Source organism: Anolis carolinensis, chromosome 6 (genome assembly GCF_035594765.1).
Source record: "Anolis carolinensis isolate JA03-04 chromosome 6, rAnoCar3.1.pri, whole genome shotgun sequence".
In the NCBI taxonomy this organism is placed as follows: Eukaryota; Metazoa; Chordata; class Lepidosauria; order Squamata; family Dactyloidae; genus Anolis; species Anolis carolinensis.
Window position 1 is genome coordinate 118,327,837 of NC_085846.1, and position 24,282 is coordinate 118,352,118.

The window sequence follows — 24,282 nt, forward strand, 5'->3', positions numbered from 1 at the left end:
CCTGGACAGAAAGCTTATTATTATTACTTATTTAGGACATAAATAAATATAATCTGTCCAAGTCTTTCGTTATTTTCCTTCAGTAATATGGCTTCATCCAGCGCTAGCAGAAGTCTGATTCATATCCATATATGTTGTATGTTCTACAAGCCTCCTATAACTTGTTATTTGTTATGTATATAATTCAGATCGCTTACTGTATTGTATGTGTGCGTATTGGTTTGCAGTTTTCCTTAACTCTTTGTTGTGGGAGGGGCTGCAGACCATGTGATGAGAACTGGGACTGTTCAGGACTCAGACTCCGTTTTTAGAGGTCAGATTTCATTAGATGCCATGAGACTTCATTAGACTCTCAGAGAGTGTAGACTGCATTAGACTCTGAGAGATACTTTAGCGATGATTCAGGCTAGAATCCAACCCGAAACCAAGACCGACTTGTGCAAACTTGATTGAGATGAAATGGAGAGTCTAACTCAGGCTAGGCCAAGCTTCAGCCCTTCAGGTGTTTTGGACTTCAACTCCCACCATTCCTAACAGCCTCAGGCCCTTTCCTTTTCCTGCTCAGAAAGATGCCCTATGTTACCTGCTCAGAGAAACTACTTCTAATCTACTTGTAACAGGACTGATAAGCAATGTACCTGTATGCTGAATACATGAAGTTTGTGAGTAAACCCACTATGTTATTCTAAGGGTGACTACTTCATTTTTGTCTTGAGAGCATGATTTAAACCAAGAGGTTTTATGGGAGAGGAGATATATATATATTTTTGGGTGTTCCAAAGGCGGGGGGGGGGGCACCACCGAGAAGGCCCTCTCCCTCGTCCCCACCAACCGTACTTGAAACGGTGGCGGGAGTAAGAGAGGGCCTCCCCAGAAGATCTAACGCAACACAGTGCAAACAAAATACATAAAATACACAAAATCAGTATCAGCACCCAGTAACAAAAAGTATTACTTACAGTTGTAAATGACATAACAATAAAACACAAAATAGAGTTGTAATTAAAAGCAAACTATACACAAACCAAGTTTAAAATCCCAGCCACAAGACAGGTTAAATGTTTCTGGTTTGAAAGTGTTATTTCCTGTTTAATTATGAGGCCCTTACTTTGAAAGTAGTTGTTCTACTACAGAAACGTTGTGTTGGTGGCACAAACTGTGCTGAATTAGTTGAGACTCTGTGATAAATTAATTGATAAAAGTAGGGCAAAATGTGCTGCTGCGGGATATCCCCTCCCGCAAAAACAACAACAAAACAACAACAATAACATAATAATAATAAATACATCACACAGTCCTAACATTTGGGAAGTGTTCGACTTGTGATTTTGTGATACGAAATCCAGCATATCTATCTTGTTTGCTGTGTCATACAACGTTGTGTCAATAATAACAATAACAACAACAACAACATAAAACTTAATTTGTATTCTGCCCTATCTCCCCAAGGGAACTCAGGGCGGATTCCAACATACAATGGTAAACATTCAATACCTCCATAAACAAACAAATACTGGCATAAAATCCCAGAGAAACCCCGCATATGAAAGTAACATTAAAACCCAACATCAAATTAAAGCCAAACATCAGTAAATTAAACCTAACAGAAATAAATGTTGTCCAGTTTAATATTTTTCCCCATGTTTTTATGATAGAACCAATTAGGAAATGACATTTATAACCTAGGGACAAAAATCATAAGGTTACATAGTCAGTGTGGCTCCAGGTACAACATCATTACAACAAGAAGAGATAAAATGCTTATCAAAACAATTAGAATGAAGGCAAAGACCAAGTGCTCGAAGTCCAAGCTTCTGCTCAAAGGGTTAACTCCGGCCAGAATTAATTGCAGCAGGGCCCGGCCACATTTGCAGTTGACTGCCCAGATCTTTAGGAAATTACAGCCTTGTCATCCGGTCTGCTGCTGCAAAGGTGACCTTGTGTGTGATGGATTTGCAATGTTCAGCTCACGAGCCCAGTGCAAAAAAAGAAAGACAAGGTTGTTGTGAATGCACAGGTTAGACCAGGCATGGGAAAACCTTGGCCCTCCGGGGGTTTTGGACTGCAACTCCCACCATTCCTAACAGCCTCAGGCCCCTTCCTTTTCCCCCTCCGCCGCTTAAGCGGCGGAGGGGGAAAAGGAAAGGGCCTGAGGCTGTTAGGAATGGTGGGAGTTGCAGTCCAAAACACCTGGAGGGGAGAGATAAAGTTTTCCCATGCCTGGGTTAGACTCTCCATTACGTCTTGATCAAGTTTGCACAAGTCGGTCTTGGCTTCTCATTGTCTTCCAGCCTGAATCATCCATTGCTAAGCCCTTGTCCTCCGCGAAAAGATTATACCGTTTGCAGAGATTATACAGTCGCATTCCTTTCTTTGTTGGAAAGACAGCTTTATAACACAGATCTTAAATTGTATTGAACTGCTTTTAATGTAGTCTGCTTGGAGTCCCCTTTGTGGAGAGAAAAAACAGAGTATAAATAATAATAATAACAATTATTATTATTATTATTTTATTATGACATAGCAAACAAGATAGACATGCTGGATTTCATATCACAAAATCACAAGTCGAACACTTCCCAAGTGTCTAGGACTCTGTGATGTATTTTCGGATGATACATGCAGATCCCAGCAGGGTGGCCTTTTGCAGTTGACAGATCGTAATTTTGTCAATGTCTATTGTTTCCAAATGCCGGCTGAGATCTTTTGGCACGGCACCCAGTGTGCCCATCACCACCGGGACCACCTGCACTGGTTTCTGCCAGAGCCTTTGAAGTTCGATCTTGAGGTCCTGATAGCGGCTGAGTTTTTCCTGTTGTTTTTCGTCAATGCGACTGTCACCTGGGATAGCAACATCAATGATCCAAACCTTTTTCTTTTCCACAACTGTGATGTCTGGTGTGTTGTGTTCCAGAACTTTGTCAGTCTGGATTCGGAAGTCCCGCAGTATCTTTGCGTGCTCATTTTCCAATACTTTTGCAGATTTGTGGTCCCACCAGTTCTTTACTGCTGGGAGGTGGTACTTGAGGCATAAGTTCCAATGAATCATAGTTGTGTCTCTGTTTGTAGTCTGTCTGTGCGATTTTCTTACAGCAGCTGAGGATATGATCCATGGTTTCGACGGTTTCCTTGCATAGTCTGCATTTTGGGTCATCAGCTGATTATTATTATTATTATTATTATTATTATTATTATTATTATTATTATTATTATCATCATCACACAGTCCTAGACACTTGGAAAGTGTTCGACTTGTGATTTTGTGATACGAAAGCCAGCATATTTATCTTGTTTGCTGTGTCATAATAAAATAATAATAATAATGAGACTCAAAGCGACTGATGAAGAAATCTCTGTTGCACTGCCTTCCAAAGCCTGTGCTTTCCTGCCTTTCTGGACTACAGATCCCCACCATCCCCAGCTATTAGATTGGAGTCACTGTCTAGTTTTTCCTTCGACGTTCTGGATCACAAACCCCATCATTCCCCAGCTGGCATACGACGAGGCAGCAGCTCATTTGATGCTGGCGATAAGAGGGAATAAGAGAATGGATCAAAATCAGTGATTCCCTCCCAAATGGCCCTGACCTTTGAGAAGTATTTGAAGGTCCTTCTTGCCCAGGAAAATAGGCTGAAGCGGTGGAATAAAGGCCTTTAGTCAAAGTCAACATAGTGCGCTTTGCTTCGGAGTGTATCCTGCTGCTTTGAGAATTTGTCCTTGTTCTTCCTTTCTTCGCTTTTCGAACCCGGTCACATACCTCCTAATTGTCTTGATGTGGCAGAAATAATCTCTTTTATTACTCATATTTTATTATTTATTATATATCTATCCTGAAAGAAGAATCAGGAAAATAAGATTTTGACGTCAAACAGGATGTCAGCTGCCTATCCTCCCATCCTTTTTGCCTTCATTTTATTTATGTTGCACTTTGAAATGGTCATATGACTGGTCAAATAAATTATTTATATATATATACACACACACACACACACACACACACACACACACACACATACACAATAATAATACAGTATATATATACAGGAGCCCCCAGTGGCACAGTGTGTTAAAGCGCTGTTGTAGTTCACTCACATCCAGAGTGCACTATGAACCCAAACAATGATGGATCTGGACCAAACTCGGCATGCATACCCAATAGGCCCAAATTTGAATACTGGTGGGTTTTGAGGGGAATTGGCCTGCACATTTTGGAGTTGTAGGTACTGGGATGTATAGTTCACCTTCAATCAATAGAATCATAGAATCATAGAATAGTAGAGTTGGAAGAGACCACATGGGCCATCTAGTCCAACCCCCTGCTAAGAAGCAGGAAATCAATAAGCACTCTGAACTCCACCAAAGATGGAATTGGCCCAAACTTGGCACACAGAGCCCCCATGACCAGCCTAAAATACTGGAGGTCTTTGGGGGGAAATCACCTTGATTTGGGGGAGTTTTAGTTCACTTACATCCAGCGAGCACTGTGAACTCAAAACACCGATGGATCTGGACCAAACTTGTCACACATACGTGATATGCTGAAATTTGATTACTGATTGCACTGATGTACAATGACACTAAAGTGATTCTATTTGCCTCCCTCCTAGGTTTGTCTGTGCGCAGCTGCCCAACCCGGTGCTGGAGAGCATCAGTGTCATCGATACGCCAGGGATCCTTTCAGGGGAGAAGCAGAGGATCAGTCGAGGTGAGGCCCTTTTCCGAGGCTGAGAGAGTGGGGCCACCCCAGGTCACCCAGCAAGGCGGCTTGCCCCTTCCTCCTCAATAGGACATCCTTCCAAATATCACTTGAAAAATGTTCTGCTCCTGGTTTAAAAGTGTTATTTCCTGTCTCATAGTGTGGTCAGCCTTCTCGTCAAGCTATACCAGGCATGGGCGAACTTTGGCCCTCCCTCCAGGTGTTTTGGACTCCAACTCCAACCATTCCAAACAGCCTCAGGCCCTTTCCTTTTCCCCCTCTGCCGCTTATTGCTCTGTATAGCTCTCTTTTATAACAGTCTGCTTTCAAAGAAACTCAAGCCTCAACTGACTTCTAGCGTTGTCTAACAGACACAAGCCTCAACTGACTTCTGTCATCCTTTTAAAACTGGACATTTTAAATAAGACATGGACAAACTTTGGCTCTCCCTCCAGGTGTTTTGGACTCCCAACTCCCACCATTCCTAACAGCCTCAGGCCCTTTCCTTTTACCCCTCTGCCGCTTATTGCTCTGTATAGCTCTCTTTTATAACAGTCTGCTTCCAAAGAAACTCAAGCCTCAACTTATTTATTTATTTATTTCCAACATTTATATCCCGCCCTTCTCACCCGAAGGGACTCAGGGCGGTGTACAAAATTGGCAACAATTTGATGCCTACACAACTGACTTCTAGCTTTGTCTAACAGACACAAGCCTCAACTGACTTCTAGGTTTGTCTAACAGACACAAGCCTCAACTGACTTCTAGCTTCGTCTAACAGGCACAAGCCTCAACTGACTTCTGTCATTCTTTTAAAACTGGACATTCTAAATCAGACATGGGCAAACTGTGGCTCTCCCTCCAGGTGTTTTGGACTCCAATTCCCATCTTTCCTGATAGCCTCAGGCCCTTTCCTTTCTCCCCTCCGCTGCTTATTGCTCTGTATAGCTCTCTTTTATAACAGTCTGCTTCCAAAGAAACTCAAGCCTCAACTGACTTCTAGCTTCATCTAACAGACAAAAGCCTCAGCTGACTTCTAGCTTCGTCTAACAGATGTAAGCCTCAACTGACTTCTGTCATTCTTTTAAAACTGGACATTCTAAATCAGGCATGGGCAAACCCGGGCCCTCCAGGTGTTTTGGACTCCAACTCCCACCATTCCTAACAGCCTCAGGTCCTTTCCTTTCCCCTCTCCACCACGTATTGCTCTGTATAGCTCTCTTTTATAACAGTCTGTTTCCAAAGAAACTCAAGCCTCAACTGACTTCTAGCGTCGTCTAACAGACACAAGCCTCAACTGACTTCTAGCTTCGTATTATAAGCACAAGCCTCAACTGACTTCTAGCTTCATCTAACAGACACAAGCCTCAACTGACTTCTAGCTTCGTCTTATAAGCACAAGCCTCAACTGACTTCTAGCTTCGTTTAACAGACACAAGCCTCAACTGACTTCTCTCATCCTTTTAAAACTGGACATTTTAGTTTGCCCATTGAAAGCTCCATTCTTGAGTCCTATGTATGTTGAAACATTCCTTGCATGGCTTTCCCCGCATGAATGTTAGTCCTGGCCCCATGGCTCCGTCTTCCTCGGTTGATGCGCCAGAGAAAGCGCAACACAGCGGGAAAGCCTTGGCAAAGCATCGTCCGCTTTGGAGGAGGCTTCCATGGTCCAGGAGGCTCCCTGCTGCATCCCTGGCTTGGATATTTCTTTTAATTTTGAAGAAAGAAGGCCTTGTTCTTAGACCCAAGTCCAGATCTGGGTGTTTCCTTCTAGTCCAACCCTCTTCTGCTTCCAGGAAATTCGTGAAGATTTGTATTTGTTCCGTTCAACTTCTAAAGCTGAATGGTTGGTGTTACCTGTGTCAATCCGCTCCAGGTTTTAGTCTGAACTTTGAAACAGCCAGCTTCTATAGCAGGCATGGCAAACTTCCGGCTGTTAGGAATTGTGGGAGGTGCCAATGCTTTGACCGAGGGTGCTTCCATGATGTCTTGAGCTTGTTTTTCTGGCGGAAGAGCGTGTTGGTGATGACAAGGTTGTGCTCTCCGCATTTGGTGAGAAGCAAGATGCCATTCGAGTTGCAGTTTCCGACCCCGTCTTTTCCTATGATCCCTGGCCACAGGTCAGAGTCCCTTCCGACTCTTGCGTTAAAGTCCCCCAGGAGGATGATTTTGTCCTCCTTAGGTATCTCCGATAGGATGGTATCCAGCTGACAGTAAAATTTTTCCTTGATGTCTTCGTCAGCATCTAGAGTTGGTGCATAGGCGCATATGATGGTTGCCTGTTGGTTTTTGGCAAGGTTAATTCGGAGGGTTGAAAGTCGTTCGTTGATGCCAGTGGGTGCTTCAGTCAGGTGCTTCACCAGGTCGTTTCTGATAGCAAAGCCAACTCCGTGTATTCTTCTTCGCTCTTCTTCAGGTAGTCCCTTCCAGAAGAAGGTGTAGCCTCCCTTTTCTTCCTTCAGCTGCCCCTCTCCTGCTCTCCGGGTCTCCTGAAGGGCTGCTATGTCGATCTTGAAGCGTCCCAGCTCTCTTGCAATGAGAGCAGTCCTGCGTTCGGGGCGCTCGCTGTCAGTGTTATCTAACAATGTCCGTACGTTCCATGTTCCAAAGTTCATTTTTCTTTTTTGGCCGCAGAGTGGTGACCCCTCTGGACGCGGCAGTCCAGTCAGGGTAGGAGAGGCAGACTATGTTTAGGGCACCTTTTCTAGCCCCTTCCCCGTGTGGGGTGAGCAGAGCGGATCCTAAAAAGGGCTGCTCAGTCATGGATACAGCTGCCGGACTACTCAACTGCCTCGGTCCTTGAGGTAGAACGACTGAGTCCATATCCACCGCCCATGTGCCAGTCTGTGACTAGGGGCTTCCAGATTTCACAGTCCTGCCCCCGTCGCCACTCGCTGATCGCCATGGGACTTTTGTAGGTTTGTTTTTATTTTTGTTGGAAGACGCCTGTGCGTGATTTTTTTTAATGTGTGGAGGTCGGTGCACGGCCGGTCAACACACAGTCTTCACAGAGTGAGGTTCCAGCAGTGGTGTGGTTAACACAACGACAGTGGCTTCTCAGTCTGTTGCAGGCTTCTCAGTCTGTTGCAGCCTGGACTATGTTATCACACGTGCCAGAGACCGCCGCGATGTGCTTCTCACAAGAGCCATGACAGGTACTGATGACTGCTGGACAGACCACAGGCTAATCCGATCCACGATGGCTATCAAGATCGTCCCCAAACGCAGACTCCAAGGAAGAAAAACAAGGCGAAAAATGAACACCCAAGCCCTTCAGGAGCCCTCCAAACGAGCCCTTCTCCAAACAACACTCAAAGATCATCTACCCACAGAACACCCCGAAAATGTTGAGGAACATTGGAACAAACTGAAGACCTCCATCATCACAGCCTGCGAAGAAAGCATTGGATACCTAACTAAGAAACATCAAGACTGGTTTGATGATAACGACAAAGAGATCCAACAGCTGATTGATAACAAAAGGAAAGCCTTCCAAACATGGCAGAGAGACACCAACTGTGCTGCCAAGAAAAAGATCTATGCCAGTGCAAAAGCTGAGGTCCAAAGAAGGACCAGAGAACTCAAGAACATCTGGTGGACAAAGAAGGCTGAAGAAATCCAACACCTTGCAGATACCCATGACGCTCAGGGATTTTTCAAAGCCACAAAGATCATTTATGGACCAAGAAACCATGGCATACAGCCCCTACGCTCATCAGATGGAACCAAAATTCTGAAGGACAAAACATCAATTGCACTACGTTGGAAAGAGCACTACCAGAACCTGCTGAATCGCAGCTCCAATGTGGCCGAAGAGACCCTCTCACAAATCCCGCAACAACAAACCAGGGATGAGCTTGCAGCACTGCCTAGTTTGGAAGAAGTCAGCAATGCCATCAGCCAACAAAAAAACAACAAAGCTAGCGGACCTGATGGGATTCCCGCTGAAATCTTCAAAGAGGGTGGACCTGAGCTGATGCAACAACTCCACCAGCTCATTGAAAAGGTGTGGATGACCGAGAAAATCCCAGCAGACTTCAAGGATGCCACCATCATCACCCTTTTCAAGAAAGGGGACAGAACAGACTGCGGGAACTATCGTGGTATCTCCCTTCTAACCTCCGCCGGGAAAATCCTCGCAAGAATCCTTGCAAACCGCCTTCTCCCTGTCTCAGAAGACACCCTCCCAGAATCCCAGAATGGCTTCCGCCCCTCCAGAGGAACAGTGGACATGATCTTCACTGCTCGACAGCTCCAAGAAAAATGCAGGGAACAAAACCAACCTCTGTACATGGCATTCATTGACCTTGCAAAGGCATTCGACACAGTGAATCGCAGCGCTCTCTGGACCATCCTCCAAAAAATCGGGTGCCCTGACAAATTTGTGAACATCCTGCGGCTCCTCCATGATGACATGATGGCAACAGTCTTGGACAGCAACGGCTCCCAAAGTGACCCATTTAAGGTTGAATCAGGTGTCAAGCAGGGATGTGTTATTGCCCCCACCTTATTTTCCATCTTCATCGCTATGATACTTCACCTTGTTGATGGGAAGCTTCCCACCGGAGTGGAAATCATCTATCGGACAGATGGCAAGCTATTTAACCTCAGCAGACTGAGAGCCAAAACCAAGGTCACCACAACATCTGTTATAGAACTCCAATATGCTGATGACAACGTAGTCTGTGCGCGTTCAGAAGAAGACCTACAAGCCACTCTAAACACCTTCGCAGAAGCATACGAGAAGCTCGGCCTCTCACTGAACATCGAGAAAACCAAAGTGCTCTTCCAACAGGCACCAGCTAATCCCTCTGCAAAGCCAGGAATACAGCTTAATGGTGCAACATTAGAAAATGTTGACCATTTCCGCTACCTTGGTAGCCACCTCTCCACAAAAGTCAACATCGACACTGAAATACAACACCGCCTGAGCTCTGCGAGTGCAGCATTTTTCCGTATGAAGCAGAGAGTGTTCGATGACCGGGACATCCGTAGAGAGACCAAGGTGCTTGTTTATAAAGCCATTGTCCTCCCAACCCTGCTCTATGCCTGCGAAACGTGGACTGTGTACAGACGTCACACCAAACTCCTGGAGCGTTTCCATCAGCGTTGTCTCAGGAAAATCCTGCAAATCTCTTGGGAAGACAGGCGGACAAATGTCAGCGTGCTTGAGGAAGCAAAGACCACCAGCATTGAAGCGATGCTCTTACGCCATCAACTCCGTTGGACTGGCCACGTTGTCCGAATGCCCGATCACCGTCTCCCAAAGCAGCTCCTCTACTCTGAACTCAAGAATGGGAAACGGAATGTTGGAGGGCAGGAAAAGAGATTTAAAGATGGGCTCAAAGCCAACCTTAAAAACTGTGGCATAGACACTGAGAACTGGGAAGCCCTGGCCCTTGAGCGCTCTAATTGGAGGTCAGCTGTGACCAGCAGTGCTGCGGAGTTTGAAGAGGCACGAACGGAGGGCTTAAGGGAGAAACGTGCCAAGAGGAAGGAGCGTCAAGCTAACCCCGACCGGGACCGCCTTCCACCTGGAAACCGATGTCCTCACTGCGGGAGAATATGCGGGTCAAGAATCGGTCTCTTCAGTCACCTAAGAACACACGCCCAAGATACCAAGGTTGGAAGACCATCGTCCTCGAACGTCGAGGGATCGCCTAATAAAAAAGGAATTGTGGGAGTTGAAGTCCAAAACACCTGGAGGACCAAAGTTTGCCCAGGCCTGTTCTATATCATTGGGATGCTGAATTTTACTCTGGTTTAGTCTATAAAGTTTGAAGGACCTCTGCAAGGGCTGATTAATTTAGGGGACAGAGTTTGGCACCATGGATGGTTAAAGTTCACATTAAAATGTGGAATGGGTTTACTTTCATTTAGCCACCAGCTATGACTCCCTTCTTCCCTCCATCTTTTTACTATAGATGACTGTGTATGTGTGATATATATATATATATACACACACATATATATGAACACAGACACACACACATACTGTTGGAAATAGCAACCTTCTTCAAGCCTCCACTAGTTATTTGTTGTGTGTATAATTCAGATTGCTTACTGTATTGTATATGTGTATATTGGTTTGCGGTTTTCCTTAACTCTTTGTTGTGGGAGGGGCTGCAGACCATGTGATCAGATCTGGGCTTGTTCAGGACTCAGACTCCATTTTAGAAACAGCATGCTGTAGAATTGCTTAGAGACTTCAGTAGGAACGGTATGCTTAGAGATTTCAGTAGAAACAGATATGTTTTCAGATGTCAGTAGAAGCAGAAGCCATTACGCTTTCAATGTAGAAGAAACAGAGACTCTGTTAGACTCTCAGAACAAAGAGATGCTTAGGACTTTGGACTGTTGATTCTGAGAAAGATGCGCAGTGTTGCCTATACAGAGAAGCTACTTCAAATTCTATATGTAACTGGACTGATAAGCAAAGTATCTGTATGCTGAACACATGAAGTTTGTGAGTAAAGCAACCAAGAAATCTGCTTGTTTTTGTCTCTTAAGAGCATGATTTAAAGGCAAATATATTTTAAGGGAGAGCAGATGTTTTTGGGCAACTGAAAGAACACTGTGTAGATAACACAGGGCATCTTTCTCATAATCAACTGGCGTCTGAAATCATACATCTGTTTCTACTGAAGTTTCTAAGCATACATCTGTTTCTAAAGCTCTCAAAAAGCATACTGTTTCTAAAATGGAGTCTGAGTCCTGAACAATCCCAGATCTGATCACATGGTCTGCAGCCCCTCCCACAACAAAGAGTTAAGGAAAACTGCAAACCAATGCACACATATATAAAATGCAGTAAACAATCTGAATTATATACAAACAAATAACTAGTGGAGGCTTAAGGAAGGTTGCTATTTCTAACAGTAAGTGCGTGTGTCTGTGTCTATATGTGTGTGTCTATATATATATATATATATATATATATATACACACACACACACACACACACACACACACTAGCTGTGCCCGGCCACGTGTTGCTCTGGTGAAGTATGGTGGTATGGCAAATAAAGTATTGAGGAATTGGTGGTAGTTAAGGTAAAGGGTAAAGGTTTTCTCCTGACATTAAGTCCATTATAAATGAGTTATATAGCTGTGTGGAAGGGCTTTGAGTCTACACTGCCATATAATCCAGTTAAAATCAGATAATCTGTATTTTATAGGCAGTGTGGAAGAGGCCTGAGGCCTAACTCTGCCTGTCCCCTGGGCTGAGTGGGTTGCTAGGAGACCAAGTGGGTGGAGCTTAGCCTTCTAACTGGCAGCAATTGGATAAAAACAATGATTCCTCTTCCTCTAATTAGGACTTTATTTTTCTTTTCTTTTTGTTGTATGAATGTAGAGGCATGGATGAGGGGTTGTGCTGCCAAGTTGAGTGTTTCTGGGATGTGTAGTTTTGTTGTTTTGTCCTAGGCCGAAATTTAATTACTCTTATATATATGTGTGTGTGTGTCTGTCTGTCTGTCCAAATATGTGTGTGTGTATATAGGTGTATGTATGTGTGTGTGCATATATAAAGTCCAAAACGCCTGGAGGGCCCAAGTTTGCTCACGGCAACCTTACGAGCTTTCCTCCCTTCTTTTCTCCAGGGTACGACTTTGCGGCGGTGCTGGAGTGGTTTGCGGAGCGCGTGGACCGCATCATCCTGCTCTTCGACGCCCACAAGCTGGACATTTCGGACGAGTTCTCGGAGGTGATCAAGGCCCTGAAGAACCACGAGGACAAGATGCGGGTGGTGCTGAACAAGGCGGACCAGATCGAGACCCAGCAGCTGATGCGGGTCTACGGGGCGCTGATGTGGTCCCTGGGCAAGATCGTCAACACCCCCGAGGTGGTGCGCGTCTACATCGGCTCCTTCTGGTCCCACCCGCTCCTCATCCCCGACAACCGCAAGCTCTTTGAGGCCGAGGAGCAGGACCTCTTCCGGGACATCCAGAGCCTGCCCCGCAACGCCGCCCTCCGCAAGCTCAACGACCTCATCAAGCGGGCACGGCTGGCCAAGGTGGGACCACTTCCTTACCTTACATTTCAATAAGGAAAAAGCATTTGAAAAGGCAAAGCACTGACAGCAGCCATTTAGCAGATCAGAAGCTTTTCCTTTTTGGAAATTACCCAACAAGGGTCGCCATTGTTGAGGGTTGTAGAAATAAATAAATAGAAGCTTTACCACAGTTTCTGAATCAAGATACGTAAACCCTGCAGTATAATCTATGTTAATTTTATCAATATTTGTATGTATGTATTTTTATCCTTTACAATTTTATCTTGTAAATCGCCTAGAGCATCTTGGATGGAGGGCGATTAATAAGTAATTAAATGATGATGATGATGATAATAATAATAATAATGAAATGTCACTCAGGCTTGTGTAACAAGTAGCAGTATCTTTACTTCAGATCAAAAGTTCAAACAGGGCAACAATATATATAGCAATCTTTCTGAATTCATACAGAGAACATAGAAAATAAACAGTCCCTCTAAACAGTCTTTAAATAGGCCTCGTTTTCCTTATAATAATCAGGCTTCAAAGAGTATGGCAGCTATTGCCTTCCAGACCATTTTCAGTCAGCTGCTCTCCTCCCTCTCCGAGATGAAAGTGGCAGTTAAAACCGTTTGTCTCAGCAGCAAGCTAGAGACAGCAGCCAATCGGAATTCTGGCTCCTGACTGGCTCAGCCAATCAGCTGTCGCCACATGCCCTTTCCAGTCAATTCACCACATCATGGTGCCTCTGTTACAAACCTTCACAGCCGTGAGTTGGAAGGGATGATATTGTAGTTGTTATTATTGCTCTGATCATAAGTGTGCCCTCTTCTACTCTCAGGTCCATGCCTACATCATTAGCTCCCTGAAGAAGGAGATGCCCTCGGTGTTTGGCAAAGACAACAAGAAGAAGGAGCTGGTGAACAATTTGGGGGAGATCTACGGCCGGATTGAGCGGGAGCACCAGATTTCCCCGGGGGATTTTCCGAACCTGAAGAAGATGCAAGTGAGTGGCACATATACAAGGAGACGGGTTGCAGGATTATTATTATTATTAATAATAATAATAATAATAATACATCACACAATCCACACACTTGGGAAGTGTTCGACTTGTGATTTTGTGATACGAAATCCAGCATATAGATCTCGTTTGTTGTGTCATACTCTGTCTTTGTGTCAATAATAATAATAATAATAATAATAATACTTTATTTATAACCGGCTTCCATCTCCCTGAGGGGACTCAGAGTGGTTCACATGGGGACCAAGCCCAATCAACAGATAAAAGAATACGACAACAGCATATATAATTAAAACAATAACAGTAAAAATAACATTCATAAACTACATCAGCAAGCATCAGGACTAGCTCATGAGTAACGCAAGCACATGATATTTTCCCATTCCAATTACTAACACCTGCCTTCTAAATCCCTGGGCAGCAGACATGTTAATCATTCACCGTATTCCAAACATCAGTGTTCTTTGGCAACAGAAAAATTAGCACTGTGATCTCTCTCTATATATATAAGTATATAGATATATGTGTGTGTGTGTGTGTGTGTGTGTGTGTATGTATGTATGTATGTATGTATGTATGTATGTATGTATTGGTTGCTGTGAGTGTTCCGGGATGTATGGCCATGTCCCAGAAGCATTCTTTCCTGACGTTCTGCCTGCATCTGTGGCAGGCATCCTCAGAAGTTGTGAGATCTGTTGGAAACTAGGCAAGTGGAGTTTATATATTTGTGAAATGTCCTGGGTGGGACATTCTCTTATCTGTTAGAGGCAGGTATGAATGTTGCAATTGGCCACCTTGATAAGCATTGAATGGCCATTCAGCTTCAAGGTCTGGCTGCTTACTGCCTGTGGGAATCCTTTGTTGGGGGGTGTTAGCTGGACCTGATTGATTCATGTCTGGAATTCCTCTGTTTTGTGAGTGATGCCAGCTATGAAAGTCTTCGACAAAATATATACTGTATGTATGCTTGTGTGTGTTGCTTGTTGCTTCATGAGGGTGTGCTCGATTCTGGCCACAGGGAAGCTGCTGCATCATCATCCACCATGATGCCGAGTCCTTGATGGAGTACTTCCTCATCTTCCGGCATGCACGCTATTGGACATTTTAATGGTGTTGTAAATTAGTTAAATTAGCCTCCCCGCATAAGCGGTCCCTAAATTTCCTACTTGACAGATGCAACTGTCTTTCGGGTTGCTTCAGTCAACAATGAGCTGGGCTATTTTTAATGGTCAGGCACTCAATCCGACCTGGGCTTTGAACTCGTGACTTCTCAGTCAGTAGTGATTTATTGCAGTAGTGATTTATTGCACACATACCAACATCTATAGCTGGTCTGCAGTCCAAAGGTGGAGGGCAGCAGGTGATCGTAATTGGTGGCTAAAGTAGATCCATTCTGTGTTCTAGTGTGAACTTTAACCGTCCAAATGGATCAGCCCTTGCAGAGGCCCTTCAACCTTTGGGCAGCAGGTAGTCATGGCTGGTGGCTAAAGTAGATCCATTCTGTGTTTTAGTGTGAACTTTAACCGTCCAAATGGATCAGCCCTTGCAGAGGCCCTTCAACCTTTGGGCAGCAGGTAGTCATGGCTGGTGGCTAAAGTAGATCCATTCTGTGTTTTAGTGTGAACTTTAACCGTCCAAATGGATCAGCCCTTGCAGAGGCCCTTCAACCTTTGGGCAGCAGGTAGTCATGGCTGGTGGCTAAAGTAGATCCATTCTGTGTTTTAGTGTGAACTTTAACCGTCCAAATGGATCAGCCCTTGCAGAGGCCCTTCAACCTTTGGGCAGCAGGTAGTCATGGCTGGTGGCTAAAGTAGATCCATTCTGTGTTTTAGTGTGAACTTTAACCGTCCAAATGGATCAGCCCTTGCAGAGGCCCTTCAACCTTTGGGCAGCAGGTGGTCATGGCTGGTGGCTAAAGTAGAGCCATTCTGTGTTTTAGTGTGAACTTTAACCGTCCAAATGGATCAGCCCTTGCAGAGGCCCTTCAACCTTTGGGCAGCAGGTAGTCATGGCTGGTGGCTAAAGTAGATCCATTCTGTGTTTTAGTGTGAACTTTAACCGTCCAAATGGATCAGCCCTTGCAGAGGCCCTTCAACCTTTGGGCAGCAGGTGGTCATGGCTGGTGGCTAAAGTAGATCCATTCTGTGTTTTAGTGTGAACTTTAACCGTCCAAATGGATCAGCCCTTGCAGAGGCCCTTCAACCTTTGGGCAGCAGGTAGTCATGGCTGGTGGCTAAAGTAGATCCATTCTGTGTTTTAGTGTGAACTTTAACCGTCCAAATGGATCAGCCCTTGCAGAGGCCCTTCAACCTTTGGGCAGCAGGTAGTCATGGCTGGTGGCTAAAGTAGAGCCATTCTGTGTTTTAGTGTGAACTTTAACCGTCCAAATGGATCAGCCCTTGCAGAGGCCCTTCAACCTTTGGGCAGCAGGTGGTCATGGCTGGTGGCTAAAGTAGAGCCATTCTGTGTTTTAGTGTGAACTTTAACCGTCCAAATGGATCAGCCCTTGCAGAGGCCCTTCAACCTTTGGGCAGCAGGTGGTCATGGCTGGTGGCTAAAGTAGATCCATTCTGTGTTTTAGTGTGAAGTTTAACCGTCCAAATGGATCAGCCCTTGCAGAGGCCCTTCAACCTTTGGGCAGCAGGTGGTCATGGCTGGTGGCTAAAGTAGATCCATTCAGTGTTTTAGTGTGAACTTTAACCGTCCAAATGGATCAGTCCTTGCAGAGGCCCTTCAACCTTTGGGCAGCAGGTGGTCATGGCTGGTGGCTAAAGTAGATCCATTCTGTGTTTTAGTGTGAAGTTTAACCGTCCAAATGGATCAGCCCTTGCAGAGGCCCTTCAACCTTTGGGCAGCAGGTGGTCATGGCTGGTGGCTAAAGTAGATCCATTCTGTGTTTTAGTGTGAACTTTAACCGTCCAAATGGATCAGTCCTTGCAGAGGCCCTTCAACCTTTGGGCAGCAGGTGGTCATGGCTGGTGGCTAAAGTAGATCCATTCTGTGTTTTAGTGTGAACTTTAACCGTCCAAATGGATCAGCCCTTGCAGAGGCCCTTCAACCTTTGGGCAGCAGGTGGTCATGGCTGGTGGCTAAAGTAGATCCATTCTGTGTTTTAGTGTGAAGTTTAACCGTCCAAATGGATCAGCCCTTGCAGAGGCCCTTCAACCTTTGGGCAGCAGGTGGTCATGGCTGGTGGCTAAAGTAGATCCATTCAGTGTTTTAGTGTGAACTTTAACCGTCCAAATGGATCAGTCCTTGCAGAGGCCCTTCAACCTTTGGGCAGCAGGTGGTCATGGCTGGTGGCTAAAGTAGATCCATTCTGTGTTTTAGTGTGAAGCTTAACCGTCCAAATGGATCAGCCCTTGCAGAGGCCCTTCAACCTTTGGGCAGCAGGTGGTCATGGCTGGTGGCTAAAGTAGAGCCATTCAGTGTTTTAGTGTGAAGTTTAACCGTCCAAATGGATCAGCCCTTGCAGAGGCCCTTCAACCTTTGGGCAGCAGGTGGTCATGGCTGGTGGCTAAAGTAGATCCATTCTGTGTTTTAGTGTGAACTTTAACCATCCAAATGGATCAGCCCTTGCAGAGGCCCTTCAACCTTTGGGCAGCAGGTGGTCATGGCTGGTGGCTAAAGTAGATCCATTCTGTGTTTTAGTGTGAACTTTAACCATCCAAATGGATCAGCCCTTGCAGAGGCCCTTCAACCTTTGGGCAGCAGGTGGTCATGGCTGGTGGCTAAAGTAGATCCATTCTGTGTTTTAGTGTGAACTTTAACCGTCCAAATGGATCAGCCCTTGCAGAGGCCCTTCAACCTTTGGGCAGCAGGTGGTCATGGCTGGTGGCTAAAGTAGAGCCATTCAGTGTTTTAGTGTGAAGTTTAACCGTCCAAATAGATCAGCCCTTGCAGAGGCCCTTCAACCTTTGGGCAGCAGGTAGTCATGGCTGGTGGCTAAAGTAGAGCCATTCTGTGTTTTAGTGTGAAGTTTAACCGTCCAAATGGATCAGTCCTTGCAGAGGCCCTTCAACCTTTGGGCAGCAGGTGGTCATGGCTGGTGGCTAAAGTAGATCCATTCTGTGTTTTAGTGTGAAGTTTAACCGTCCAAATGGATCAGTCCTTGCAGAGGCCCTTCAACCTTTGGGCAGCAGGTGGTCATGGCTGGTGGCTAAAGTAGAGCCATTCTGTGTTTTAGTGTGAACTTTAACCGTCCAAATGGATCAGCCCTTGCAGAGGCCCTTCAACCTTTGGGTAGCAGGTGGTCGTGGCTGGTGGCTAAAGTAGAGCCATTCTGTGTTTTAGTGTGAACTTTAACCGTCCAAATGGATCAGCTCTTGCAGAAACCCTTCAACCTTAGGGATAAAAACCAGAGTAGAATTCGGCACTTGAATGCTATAGAACTTGGCTGCTTTAAGGTTCACACCAAAACACAGAGCGGACTGGCATCGGCGACACCAAACACTCAGCTTTAGAAGCCGAATAGATCAAATAGAAGTCTTCAACAATTCTCTGGATGCAGACAAAATGAAATATTATTTATTTATTTATTTTATTTAATTTAAATAGCCTCTTGCGACCCTCTCTCTGGCCTCGTGGCCCATACTTTTGCTGCTGGTCAGTTTATATGGGGACACTTGTTTCCGGGGGCTAAATAGGGATCTCTCTTACAAGCATAATTCCTCCGTCGCCGTGACACGGACCATGAAGCTTAAGTGCTCAAAGCACCTGCCGGGTCGCATCGCATCACGTTCAAAGCTTGGAGCGGTCAGCCTTTGACCTGCGGCGAATTATAGTCCACAAACTCAGAAAAAGGGAAGATTTGTTTGGTAGGAAACCGTTCCAGACCTTGTTGTCAAGAGCGGGATTTTGATATCTGCAAAATGTAGATTTGCAAATAAGAGATAATTAGAGCTTCTTGGGATTGCCGTCTCGGGTTCACGCCGTCCTTAAGGGCATTATTATCCGCTCCGTCTGGACGCAACAGATGGGAGGCCTTTATCCTATGTCTCAGAGCAAGAAAAGGCTATTAGCGTTTAGTTCTCGTCTCTCAAAAGCAGGTCACTCGGACACAGACTCCATCACAGGCGTGGGTTAATTTGGGCCCTCCTTCCAGGTGTTTTGGACTTCAACTCCCACCATTCCTGGCCTCAGGCCCCTTCCTTTTCCCCCTCCGCCGCTTAAGCGGCGGAGGGGGAAAAGGAAAGGGCCTGAGGCCAGGAATGGTGGGAGTTGAAGTCCAAAACACCCGGAGAGAGGGCCCAAGTTGGCCCATGATTTGTCTAAAGCATCTCTCAGAGTAATGCAGTCTATACTCTCTGAGAATCAAATAAAGTCTTGAGGCATCTGATGAAGTCTGAGCTCTAAAAATGGAGTCTGAGTCCTGAACAGTCCCAGATCTAGGTCATATAGTCTGCAGCCCTTCCCACAACAAAGAGTTAAGGAAAAACTGCATACCTATACACACACACTTACAATACAGCAAGCAATCTGAATCATAGTATAGGAGCATCTGAGAGTCTAATAAATAGCATCTGATAAAGTCTGAGCTCTAAAAATGGAGTCTGAGTCCTGAACAGTCCCAGATCTAGGTCACATGGTCTGCAGCCCTTCCCACAACATAGAGTTAAGGAAAAACTGTATACCAATACACACACACTTACAATACAGTAAGCAATCTGAATCATAGTATAGGAGCATCTGCGAGTCTAATAGCATCTGATGGAGTCTGAGCTCTAAAAATGGAGTCTGAGTTCTGAATAGTCCCAGTTCTGATCACTTGGTCTGGATTCCCTCCCACAACAAAGAGTTAAGGAAAAACTGCATACCAGTACACACACACTTACAATACAGTAAGCAATCTGAATCATAGTATAGGAGCATCTGAGAGTCTAATAGCATCTGATGGAGTCTGAGCTCTAAAAATGGAGTCTGAGTCCAGAACAGTCCCAGATCTAGGTCACATGGTCTGCAGCCCTTCCCACAACATAGAGTTAAGGAAAAACTGTATACCAATACACACACACTTACAATACAGTAAGCAATCTGAATCATAGTATAGGAGCATCTGAGAGTTTAATAGCATCTGATGGAGTCTGAGCTCTAAAAATGGAGTCTGAGTTCTGAATAGTCCCAGTTCTGATCACTTGGTCTGGATTCCCTCCCACAACATAGAGTTAAGGAAAAACTGCATACCAGTACACACACACTTACAATACAGTAAGCAATCTGAATCATAGTATAGGAGCATCTGAGAGTCTAATAGCATCTGATGGAGTCTGAGCTCTAAAAATGGAGTCTGAGTCCAGAACAGTCCCAGATCTAGGTCACATGGTCTGCAGCCCTTCCCACAACAAAGAGTTAAGGAAAAACTGCATACCAATACACTTACAATACAGTAAGCAACCTGAATCATAGTATAGGAGGCTTGTAGCAGGTTGCTATTTCCAACAGCATCATGGCATCGAAAGAGTTATTTTGGAGTTTGCTAGGCCTGGGCCTTTGAGGATGAGCGGTGGCCGGGAGCCAACAAGGGAGGAGACCTTCCTGTCCATGGCTTGTTTGTGCTGTTATCCTATCTCTTCAGCTGTGCCTTTGCTGCCCCGCTTCCTTTGCTAGATAGTAAAGGTAAAGTTTTCCCCTGACATTAAGTCCAGGCGTGTCCGACTCTGGGGGTTGGTGCTCATCTCCATTTCTACGCCTAAGAGCCGGTGTTGTCCATAGACACCTCCAAAGTCATGTGGCCATAAGCATGACTGCGTGGAGCGCCAGTGTTACCTTCCCACCGGAGCGGTACCTACTGATCTACTCACATTTGCATGTTTTTGAACTGCTAGGTTGGCAGAAGCTGGGGCTTGCTCCGCTCCCCAGATTCGAACCGCCGACCTTTCGGTCAGCAAGGGCCAGGCTATGGCGCAGCTGGTTAGTAGCCAGCTACAATAAATCACTACTCACCGAGGTGTCATGAGTTTGAAGCCAGGTTGAATTGAGTGCCTAACCATTAAAATAGCCTAGCTTGTTGTTGACCTAAGCAACCTGAAAGACAGCTGCATCTGTCAAGTAGGAAATTTAGGCACCACTTATGTGGGGAGGTTAATTTAACTAATTTACAACACCATAAAAATCATCCAGCAGCGTGTGTGCGGAGGAATGAGGAAGTACTCCATCAAGGACTTGGCGTCAGAGTGGATGATGAAGCAGCAGCTCCCCCTGTGGCCAGAATTGAACATATCCTCATGAAGCCTGGAAGCTGGAAAATGTTAAATTGCCTCTGTGTCTTTGTCTGTGTGTGTCATATGTGTAATGGCATTAAATGTTTCCCATGTATGTGTACATTGTGATCTGCCCTAAGTCCCCTTCGGGGTGTGAGAGAAGGACAGAATATAAATACTGTAAATAAATAAATAAGTTCAGCAGCTCAGCGGTTTAACCCACTGTGCTACCAGGATGATGATGATGATATTATAATGATGATGATGATGATGATATTATAATGATGATGATGATGATGATGATGTACGCATCGTCCAAAAATACTTCACAGTCCAAAACACTTGTGAAGTTTTCAACTTGTGATTCTGTGATACGAAATGCAGCATATAGATCTTGTTTGCTGTGTCATAATCTGTCTTTGTGTCAATAATCTTCTTCACTTCACTTCACTTTATTTCTTAATTAGTCGCTCTCCACCAGAGTGCTCCGAGCGACTTACAATTTAAAATATCATTCCACAATATAAAAAACATTCAACATAAAAACATTCAACAGTGACTATTTGGCAAATTAGATCTGATTTACTTAAATGCACAACCAAACAGCCAAGTCTTGAGCGCTTTTACAAAAGGTCGCAACTCCGACATTGCTCTAACACAGGGGTCCCCAAACTAAGGCCCGGGGGCCGGATGCGGCCCATCAAAGCCATTTATCCGGCCCCCACGGCACAAGGGCAGAAGGGGGTTGGACTCAATGGCCCAAGGGGTCTCTTCCAACCCTCTTATTATTATTATTATTATTATTATTATTATTAATTATTATTATTAATTATTATTATTATTAACATTGAGGCTGGGTGGCCATCTGTCAGGGGTGCTTTGCTTGTGCTTTTGGTGCACAAAGGCAGAAGGGGGTTGGATTCAATGGCCAAAGGGTCTCTTTCAACCCTTATTATTATTATTATTATTATTATTATTATTATTATTATTATTAACATTGAGGCTGGGTGGCCATCTGTCAGGGGTGCTTTGCTTGTGTTTTTGGTGCACAAAGGCAGAATGGGGCTGGACTCAATGGCCCAAGGGGTCTCTTCCAACCCTCATTATTATTATTATTATTATTATTATTATTATTATTATTATTATCATTGAGGCTGGGTGGCCATCTGTCAGGGGTGCTTTGCTTGTGTTTTTGGTGCACAAAGGCAGAATGGGGCTGGACTCAATGGCCCAAGGGGTCTCTTCCAACCCTCATTATTATTATTATTATTATTATTAAAATTGAGGCTGGGTGGCCATCTGTCAGGGGTGCTTTGCTTGTGTTTTTGGTGCACAAAGGCAGAATGGGGCTGGACTCAATGGCCCAAGGGGTCTCTTCCAACCCTTATTATTATTATTATTATTATTATTATTATTATTATTATTATTATTAAAATTGAGGCTGGGTGGCCATCTGTCAGGGGTGCTTTGCTTGTGTTTTTGGTGCACAAAGGCAGAATGGGGCTGGACTCAATGGCCCAAGGGGTCTCTTCCAACCCTTATTATTATTATTATTATTATTATTATTATTATTATTAAAATTGAGGCTGGGTGGCCATCTGTCAGGGGTGCTTTGCTTGTGCTTTTGGTGCACAAAGGCAGAATGGGGCTGGACTCAATGGCCCAAGGAGTCTCTTCCAACCCTCATTATTATTATTATTATTATTAAAATTGAGGCTGGGTGGCCATCTGTCAGGGGTGCTTTGCTTGTGCTTTTGGTGCACAAAGGCATAAGGGGGTTGGATTCAATGGCCAAAGGGTCTCTTTCAACCCTTATTATTATTATTATTATTATTATTATTATTATTATTATTATTATTATTATTAACATTGAGGCTGGGTGGCCATTTGTCAGGGGTGCTTTGCTTGTGCTTTGGGTGCACAAAGGCAGAATGGGGCTGGACTCAATGGCCCAAGGGGTCTCTTCCAACCCTTATTATTATTATTATTATTATTATTATTATTATTATTATTATTATTATTAAAATTGAGGCTGGGTGGCCATCTGTCAGGGGTGCTTTGCTTGTGTTTTTGGTGCACAAAGGCAGAATGGGGCTGGACTCAATGGCCCAAGGGGTCTCTTCCAACCCTTATTATTATTATTATTATTATTATTATTATTATTATTATTATTAAAATTGAGGCTGGGTGGCCATCTGTCAGGGGTGCTTTGCTTGTGCTTTTGGTGCACAAAGGCAGAATGGGGCTGGACTCAATGGCCCAAGGAGTCTCTTCCAACCCTCATTATTATTATTATTATTATTAAAATTGAGGCTGGGTGGCCATCTGTCAGGGGTGCTTTGCTTGTGCTTTTGGTGCACAAAGGCATAAGGGGGTTGGATTCAATGGCCAAAGGGTCTCTTTCAACCCTTATTATTATTATTATTATTATTATTATTATTATTAACATTGAGGCTGGGTGGCCATTTGTCAGGGGTGCTTTGCTTGTGCTTTGGGTGCACAAAGGCAGAATGGGGCTGGACTCAATGGCCCAAGGGTCTCTTCCAACCCTCATTATTATTATTATTATTATTAACATTGAGGCTGGGTGGCCATCTGTCAGGGGTGCTTTGCTTGTGCTTTTGGTGCACAAAGGCAGAAGGGGGTTGGATTCAATGGCCCAAGGGGTCTCTTCCAACCCTCATTATTATTATTATTATTATTATTATTATTATTATTATTATTAACATTGAGGCTGGGTGGCCATCTGTCAGGGGTGCTTTGCTTGTGTTTTTGGTGCACAAAGGCAGAAGGGGGCTGGACTCAGTAGCCCAAGGGCTCTCTTCCAACCCTCTTTATTGTTGTTGTTATTGTTGTTGTTGTTGTTGTTGTTGTTGTTATTAACATCAAGGCTGTATTTATTCCGGTTTTGTTTTTACTTCAAAATGAGGCATGTGCAGAGTGCATAGGAATTTGTCCATAGTTTTTTTTAAAAAAAAAACTCTAGTCAAGCCCTCCAACACTCTGAGAGGCTGTGAATTGGCCCCCTGTTTAAAAAGTTTGGGGACCCCTGCTCTAACATATGGAGGCAATGAATTCCACAGAACTGGAGCAGAGGCCGAAAAGGCTTCTACGCCTTGTAACTCCCTTGGGCCCGGGACGTATAGGAGACTTTCCTGGGAGGATGGAGGTGACCATGGATGGAGAAAAGGAATGAGGCGGTCCCTTAGGTATCATGGTCCTTGGCCATTTCGAGCTCTAAATGTCAGGATCAGTATCTCGTAAGACATCTGATGTTCTATTGGTAGCCAATGTTTCCAAAAGGAAGCAAAGTCACACCTGGAAATTGGATGGTCACTCAATAGAGCAGTGTGATAGTTTTAAATATCTG

The 24,282-nt window shown here is 44.6% G+C and overlaps 1 protein-coding gene across 1 annotated transcript in view; it reads left to right on the top strand.

Moving 5' to 3' along the window:
• The window catches only part of LOC100553153 (EH domain-containing protein 3), a 39,835-nt gene that overhangs the window by 12,350 nt on the left and 3,203 nt on the right, over positions 1-24,282 (top strand). Inside the window, exons 3-5 of the mRNA XM_062957578.1 lie at positions 4,608-4,705; positions 12,298-12,710; positions 13,531-13,695. Of these exons, the coding sequence (XP_062813648.1) occupies positions 4,608-4,705; positions 12,298-12,710; positions 13,531-13,695 (676 nt within the window). The remainder of the gene's footprint in view (positions 1-4,607; positions 4,706-12,297; positions 12,711-13,530; positions 13,696-24,282) is intronic.